Genomic DNA, 7938 nt, shown 5'->3' on the forward strand with positions numbered 1-7938 from the left:
TGGTGTACAAGTTCCTGAGCCTACTAGGCTCTATCACATTTACTATGTGTGGAGTAAGCCTCCACCACATCACTGTTTAATGCATTCCATCTGTTAACTACTCTGACACTGAAAAAGTTCTTTTTAATGACCCTCTGGCTCATCTGGGTACTCAGTTTCCACCTGTGTCCCCTTGTTCGCGTACCATCAGTGTTAAGCAGTTTATCTTTATCTATCCTTTCAATTCCTCTGAGAATTTTGTAGGTTGTGATCATTTCCACCGTTACTCTTCTGCCTTTAAGTGCCGTGAGGTGCATTTCATGCAGTCTTTCCTCGTAACTCATGCCTCTTAGTTCTGGGATTTGCATAGTGGCATACCTCTGAACATTTTCAAGCTTCGTCTTGTGCTTGACGAGGTACGGGTTCCGTGCTGGGGCCGCATACTCCAGAATTGGTCTTACATATGTGGTATACACGGTTCTGAATGATTCCTTGCACAGGTTCCTAAAGGCAGTTCTGATTTTAGCCAACATTGCATATGCCGCAATTTTTTTTTATGTGGGCTTCTGGAGACAGGTTTGGCATGATATCAACTCCTAGATCTTTCTCTCTGTCCATTTCATGAAGAACTTCATCTCCTTTTCTGTATTCTGTGTCTGGCCTTGTGTTTCTTCCGCATAGTTTCATGACCTTGCCTTTACTCGGGTTGAACTTTTGCAGCCATTTGTTGGACCAATCATTCAGTCTGTAGAGGTCATCTTGTAGCCTCATACTATCTTCCTCCGTCTTAATCCTCCTCATAATTTGTGCATCATCAGCGAACAAATAGAAGAACGATTCTATACCATCTGAGAGAACATTTAATATATCAGAAAGAGTATTGGTCCAAGAACTGAACCCTGCGGGACTCGACTGGTGATGCCTCGCCAATCTGAGGCCTCACCCCTCACAGTGACTGGCTGTCTTCTGTTGCTTAGGTACTTCCGCATCTAATGGAGTACCTTCCCTTTCACACCTGCCTGCACCTCCAGCTTTTTGCACTAATCTCTTGTGTGGTACTGTGTCAAAGGCTTTCTGGCAATCCAAAATATGCAGGATGCCCAACCCCTCTCCTTCTTGCCTGATTTTTGTTACCAGGTCGTAGAATTCAATTAATCCTGTGATGCAGGACTTGCCGTCTCTGAACCCAAGTTGATGCTGTGTTACAAAATTCTTTCGCTCCAGATGTTCCACAAGCTTTTTTCGCACAATCTTCTCCATCAGCTTGCATGGTATGCAAGTTAGGGGACACTAAACTGTAGTTCAGTGCCTCCTGTCTATCTTCTAGTAAATCGGGACTACATTAACCGTCTTCCAAATTGCGGGCGTCTATTCACCTACAATTCACCTTGTTGTGCTTGCGGGGGTTGAGCTCTGCTCTTTCGGCCCTCCTCTCTACTGTCAATCAATCAACTATTACTACTAACTAAATTTTTTTTATTATTCACACACACCCCAAGGAAGCAGCCCGTAACATCTGTCTAACTCTCTGGTACGTATTTACTACTAGGTAACAGGTGCATCAGAGTGAAAGAAATTTTGCTAATCTGTTTTCGCCGGCGCCGGGTTTGAACCCGGTCCCTAGGATTACGAGTCCTAAGCGCTGTCCACTCAGCCACTGGACACCAGTGGCTGTGTGCGCGCGCGTGTCAGCATGATGGAGCGTGTGTGTGCGAAGGTGATGGGGCGTGTGTGCATGCGTGTGTGCGTGATGGTGCGTGTGTGTGTGTGTGCATTCGTGTGTGCGTGATGGGGCGCGTGGGTGCACGTGATAGGGCGTGTGTGTGCACGTAATGGGGCGTGTGTGTGAGCACGCGCGTGATGGGGCGCGTGCTTCACTCGTGGTCTTCGTATTGATCACTGTGTACAAGACCATTTTGATCCATAAATGCTCCCGGCAGGATGTCTGGTGCATCCAGAGATACCAAGGTTGAGACGGACGGAAACGTCCGTCAGACAAGTAATGTCAGGGAGTAGGAGACTGACAGAGGTGGACAGGCAGGGACCGACGTAAACAGATAGGCAACTCAGACAGACATCTAATTTAACTGATTCTAACGCAGACAGAATCAGACATCTAGAGAGAGAGACAGACAGAGACAGACACAACCATAACCAATCAGACAGGGACAACAGACAGCAGTCTCCGTGGTGTAGTGGTAAGACACTCGCCTGGCGTTCCGCGAGCGCTATGTCATGGGTTCGTATCCTGGCCGGGGAGGATTTACTGGGCGCAATTCCTTAACTGTAGCCTCTGTTTAACGCAACAGTAAAATGTGTACTTGGATGAAAAAACGATTCTTCGCGGCAGGGGATCGTATTCCAGGGACCGTAGGATTAAGGACTTGCCCGAAACGCTACGCGTACTAGTGGCTGTACAAGAATGTAACAACTCTTGTATATATCTCAAAAAAAAAAAAAAAAAAAAAAAAAGATCAACAAACGTGAACAGAGACAGAACACTAAACACGGAGGCAAATCGATCATTATCTGTACACGAGAATGTGCATTCGTCTGTCTACAGCTGGAGTCTGTATGCTTGGGGACGCTCTGGAGGCTGTATGCTTGGGGACGCTCTGGAGGCTGTATGCTTGGGAACGCTCTGGAGGCTGTATGCTTGGGGACGCTCTGGAGGCTGTATGCTTGGGGACGCTCTGGAGGCGACCTCACCCAACTCTCCTTGCTGAAGTGGGAGTTTATGGAGAGTGTCACAAGAAGAGCTCAGGATCAACTCCCAGTATTCCTCTTTAACCAAAAGATTCACTGCTGTTCCGAATCGCAGCATCTCTTATAAAGCCTGAAACTGCCTCCTGAAAAAAAACCTATAAAGCCTGAATTAATTTTCCAGCGAGTTTTCCCAGTACGTTCAGATGTTCAAGATGTTTCCATGTATAACTTAATCCACCAGGTTTGCCTTAATTACGAAGCACCAAAGTAACAGTGGTAAAATTTATGTTGAGGTTATGTTGAGTGTTTGCTGGGACTGTGTGTTCTGGGAGGGGAGAGGGAGAGGTGGTGAGAGGGGAGGAGGGAGGGAGAGAGAGGCGCAGGGAAGAAGGAAAGCTGATGGAAGAGGGAAGGAGAGAGGAGTGGGGATGATAGCATGGGACAGAGGGGAGGAGAGAGGAGTGGGGATGATACCATGGGACAGAGGGAAGGAGAGAGGAGTGGGGATGATAGCATGGGACAGAGGGGAGGAGAGAAGAGTGGGGATGATAGCATGGGACAGAGGGGAGGAGAGAGGAGTGGGGATGATAGCAAGGGACAGAGGGGAGGAGAGAGGAGTGGGGATGATAGCATGGGACAGAGGGAAGGAGAGAGGAGTGGGGATGATAGCATGGGACAGAGGGAAGGAGAGAGGAGTGGTGATGATAGCAAGGGACAGAGGGGAGGAGAGAGGAGTGGGGATGATAGCATGGGACAGAGGGAAGGAGAGAGGAGTGGGGATGATAGCATGGGACAGAGGGGAGGAGAGAGGAGTGGGGATGATAGCATGGGACAGGGGAGGAGAGAGGAGTGGTGATGATAGCATGGGACAGAGGGGAGGAGAGAGGAGTGGGGATGATAGCATGGGACAGAGGGGAGGAGAGAGGAGTGGTGATGATAGCATGGGACAGAGGGGAGGAGAGAGGAGTGGGGATGATAGCATGGGACAGAGGGGGAGGAGAGAGGAGTGGGGATGATAGCATGGGACAGAGGGGAGGAGAGAGGAGTGGGGATGATAGCATGGGACAGAGGGGAGGAGAGAAGAGTGGGGATGATAGCATGGGACAGAGGGGAGGAGAGAGGAGTGGGGATGATAGCATGGGACAGGGGAGGAGAGAGGAGTGGTGATGATAGCATGGGACAGAGGGGAGGAGAGAGGAGTGGGGATGATAGCATGGGACAGAGGGGAGGAGAGAGGAGTGGTGATGATAGCATGGGACAGAGGGGAGGAGAGAGGAGTGGGGATGATAGCATGGGACAGAGGGGGAGGAGAGAGGAGTGGGGATGATAGCATGGGACAGAGGGGAGGAGAGAGGAGTGGTGATGATAGCATGGGACAGAGGGGAGGAGAGAGGAGTGGGGATGATAGCATGGGACAGAGGGGAGGAGAGAGGAGTGGGGATGATAGCATGGGACAGAGGGGAGGAGAGAGGAGTGGTGATGATAGCATGGGACAGAGGGGAGGAGAGAGGAGTGGGGATGATAGCATGGGACAGAGGGAAGGAGAGAGGAGTGGGGATGATAGCATGGGACAGAGGGGAGGAGAGAGGAGTGGGGATGATAGCATGGGACAGAGGGGAGGAGAGAGGAGTGGGGATGATAGCATGGGACAGAGGGGAGGAGAGAGGAGTGGGGATGATAGCATGGGACAGAGGGGAGGAGAGAGGAGTGGGGATGATAGCAAGGGACAGAGGGGAGGAGAGAGGAGTGGGGATGATAGCATGGGACAAAGGGGAGGAGAGAGGAGTGGGGATGATAGCATGGGACAGAGGGGAGGAGAGAGGAGTGGGGATGATAGCATGGGACAGAGGGGAGGAGAGAGGAGTGGGGATGATAGCATGGGACAGAGGGGAGGAGAGAGGAGTGAGGATGATAGCAAGGGACAGAGGGGAGGAGAGAGGAGTGGGGATGATAGCATGGGACAGAGGGGAGGAGAGAGGAGTGGGGATGATAGCATGGGACAGAGGGGAGGAGAGAGGAGTGGGGATGATAGCATGGGACAGAGGGGAGGAGAGAGGAGTGGGGATGATAGCATGGGACAGAGGGGAGGAGAGAGGAGTGGGGATGATAGCATGGGACAGAGGGGAGGAGAGAGGAGTGGGGATGATAGCATGGGACAGAGGGGAGGAGAGAGGAGTGGGGATGATAGCATGGGACAGAGGGGAGGAGAGAGGAGTGGGGATGATAGCATGGGACAGAGGGGAGGAGGGAGGAGTGGGGATGATAGCATGGGACAGAGGGGAGGAGAGAGAGGTAGAAGGAGCGGGGAGGAGGGAATAGGATGAGGCCAGGCACTAGGGGCTGACCTCACCCAACTTTGACACATGAAGCACGTGGGGTGTGGGCGTGTCATAGGTCAGTTGGACTCGGCACGACATGTCATCATTACTCCTCCCCCACCGCCCCCCCCCCCCCCACCACGCACATTCTATTTTCTTGAAGACACAATCAAACAAATATTGATTGTGTTGTAAGTAGACTCACAACACAAGCAGTGTCAGGCCGTTGTTAAATATTTTGTTTTGAGAGCGAGAGAGAGAGAGAGAGTGAGAGAGTGAGAGAGTGAGAGAGTGAGAGAGTGAGAGAGTGAGAGAGAGAGAGAGAGAGAGAGAGAGAGAGAGAGAGAGAGAGAGAGATAGATAGAGAGAGAGAGAGAGAGAGAGAGAGAGAGAGAGAGAGAGAGAGAGAGAGAGAGAGAGAGAGAGAGAGAGAGAGAGAGAGAGAGAGAGAGAGAGAGAGAGAGAGAGAGAGAGAGACAGAGAGAGAGAGAGAGAGAGAGAGAGAGAGAGAGAGAGAGAGAGGAGAGAGAGAGAGAGAGAGAGAGAGAGATGTTTGAGTGAAGGAAGGAATAGGCAGATGTTTAAAGAGAGGAAATGGCCGAGAGAGATAAAGGTGAAGACGGTGGTGGGATGAAAGAGTGAGGGAGAGGGAGGGAGACATGGAGAAATGGTAGAGGGGAGATGTTGGGTAAGAGGGGCAAGAAAGGCGGAGGGTGAGAGTTGGGGTGAAGAGACCCGGGTACAGCCGGGTACTCCACCCAGTATGTATAGAGCAGAATATCTTTTTAACGGGTTGGTAGGCAGACTCTTCTAGTGTGTGCTAGGGTGAGAAGTGGGAGGGTGTGTGCTTGGGTGAGAAGTGGGAGGGTGTGTGCTAGGGTGAAAAGTGGGTGGGTGTGTGCTAGGGTGGGGACTGGGAGGGTGTGTGCTAGGGTGAGAAGTGGGTGGGTGTGTGCTAGGGTGGGGAGTGGGAGGGTGAGAAGTGGGTGGGTGTGTGCTAGGGTGGGGAGTGGGTGGGTGTGTGCTAGGGGTGGGGAGGGGGAGGGTGTGTGCTAGGGTGAGGAGCGGAAAGGTGTGTGCTAGGGTGAGGAGCGGGAGGGTGTGTGCTAGGATGGGGAGTGGGAGGGTGTGTGTGCTAGGGTGGGGATTGGGAGGGTGTGTGCAAGGGTGCGGAGTGGGAGGGTGTGTGCTAGGGTGGGGACAACGAGAGAGTTCAAATTACTAACCCGTGACATACCAAATTAAAACGGTGGTTTCAGGTAATTACTAACAATATTACCATTACTAATTTTATCATAGAGAACGTCCATAGTGGCTCCCAGGAAAAACGGGAACTTGCCACATCAGCAAAGTAGCTGTGGAACCTAATATTTCTCTCAATAGACATATAATACCTCCAGTCTGAGAGCTAAAAAAGGATAAAAGTATTTATTATGTTCGGATAAACTGTATTTCATGAATAAATAATCGTCTTCCTCCTATAACTGAGAATTAAATCAGAGAAAACTGGAGGCGTCCAGGACGTCTGCAGGGAGGACGAGGAGGACAAGCGACGCCGAGCAGTACGTCCGTGGCGGTTATGACGTCTGGATGTGCTAGTGCTCATTAGAAGGTGACGCCTTTAACTGAACAGCCTCAGACGCGCAAATGTACTAGTGTTTAATATGATCAACACGTTCATCTTTCCTGAGACTCGCAGTACAGGAGCAGCAGGATTCCGCCAGACCGTCGAGTTCTACATTAAAGAAAGATTCGTTTCCGAGTAATTGTTCCTAATTGTCTGGTGGCCATTTATATAACTGATTAAACAATGCCAGGTTATGATGCCAGCGCTCTAGCCAGACTAGGTAAGCCAAAATACTAATGCTTACTATTCCATCTTGAATATACTCCGTGTGTTGATAACTGCGCACTACTGACCACTTATTCAGCAGGTACCGTACCGGAGCAGGACGCCGGATGACCTCTAGTACCATGAGGGATCTTGAGTCCTCATCACAGCGTCTACCTGCAGGGTTCCCTGGCCGCCAGTGATGGAAATCCAAGGCTTCATATCAGGCCATTACGATTCCGGACTCAAGTTTTAATAGTTCATACTAATTTGTAGACAACTAACATTTATAATCTTGTTACCCACATCTAGTGGAATTGATTATGAAATATAACCCTTCAAATTTATATATACGACCAGAGGTCGTGGTGGTGGTGTCCATGGTGGTGGTAGGACCAGGGGTCGTGGTAGTGGTGTTCATGGTGGAGGTAGGACCAGGGGTCGTGGTGGTGGTGTCCATGGTGGAGGTAGGACCAGAGGTCGTGGTGATGGTAGGACCAGGGGTCGTGGTGGTGGGGTTCATGGTGGTGGTAGGACCAGAGGTCGTGGTGATGGTAGGACCAGGGGTCGTGGTGGTGGGGTTCATGGTGGTGGTAGGACCAGGGGACGTGGTGTAACACGGGGGGAGGGGGGGGGGGTCGGCTAGCTCTCCCTTCGTCCTTACCCGCCAGTATTCTATTTACTTTCACTTAATACCAAGGGACCCCAGAGTTACTCTAGCCGAGTCCCACGTTACGTGGTCTTAGCCGCTCGATCGGCTAAGATTCTACAGTCCCCGTGACGTCGTACTAGGCTCCTAGCAAACTCAAGGATCTCCTTCTGCTGCCACCACCAGACCATTAACCAGAAGCGTCAATTAATCGGGGTCTGGACCGATTAATCAATCATTAAAACCTTGGTGCTTGATCCCCAAATTACTTGGTTACTTGGATAAGAGGGAATGAATCTACGTTAAGTGTGGGAATTATAGCAAACAAAGGGATATATGATCTCTTAAACTTTGCTAGGCTTGCGGCTAAATTAAAACTCAGACTCGTGGAGACCACGTGACAAGGACATGCAACACCTTCATGGAAATAATAAAATACAGAGAACAAGCTAATT

The 7938-nt window shown here is 50.6% G+C and overlaps 1 protein-coding gene across 1 annotated transcript; it reads right to left on the reverse strand.

The window, feature by feature from the left end:
- Nucleotides 1-501: 501 nt before the first annotated feature.
- Nucleotides 502-1239, reverse strand: LOC138354778 (uncharacterized). Its single transcript, XM_069309268.1, has 2 exons — nucleotides 1005-1239; nucleotides 502-827 (listed from the first exon to the last, which is right to left on the reverse strand). The coding sequence occupies exons 1-2, from the start codon at nucleotides 1237-1239 to the stop codon at nucleotides 502-504; spliced, it is 561 nt and encodes a 186-aa protein (XP_069165369.1).
- Nucleotides 1240-7938: the final 6699 nt, after the last annotated feature.

The sequence above is a fragment of the Procambarus clarkii genome, chromosome 64, assembly GCF_040958095.1.
Source record: "Procambarus clarkii isolate CNS0578487 chromosome 64, FALCON_Pclarkii_2.0, whole genome shotgun sequence".
Lineage (NCBI taxonomy): Eukaryota > Metazoa > Arthropoda > Malacostraca > Decapoda > Cambaridae > Procambarus > Procambarus clarkii.

Bases quoted from the DNA above. Each gene is read 5' to 3' on its own strand.
- LOC138354778 (XM_069309268.1), bottom strand. From the start codon at position 1,239: ATGGAGAAGATTGTGCGAAAAAAGCTTGTGGAACATCTGGAGCGAAAG. The intron at 828-1,004 runs GTGCAGGCAGGT...ATGTTCTCTCAG, and splicing joins ATTAGTGCAAAAAGCTGGAG to ATGGTATAGAATCGTTCTTC.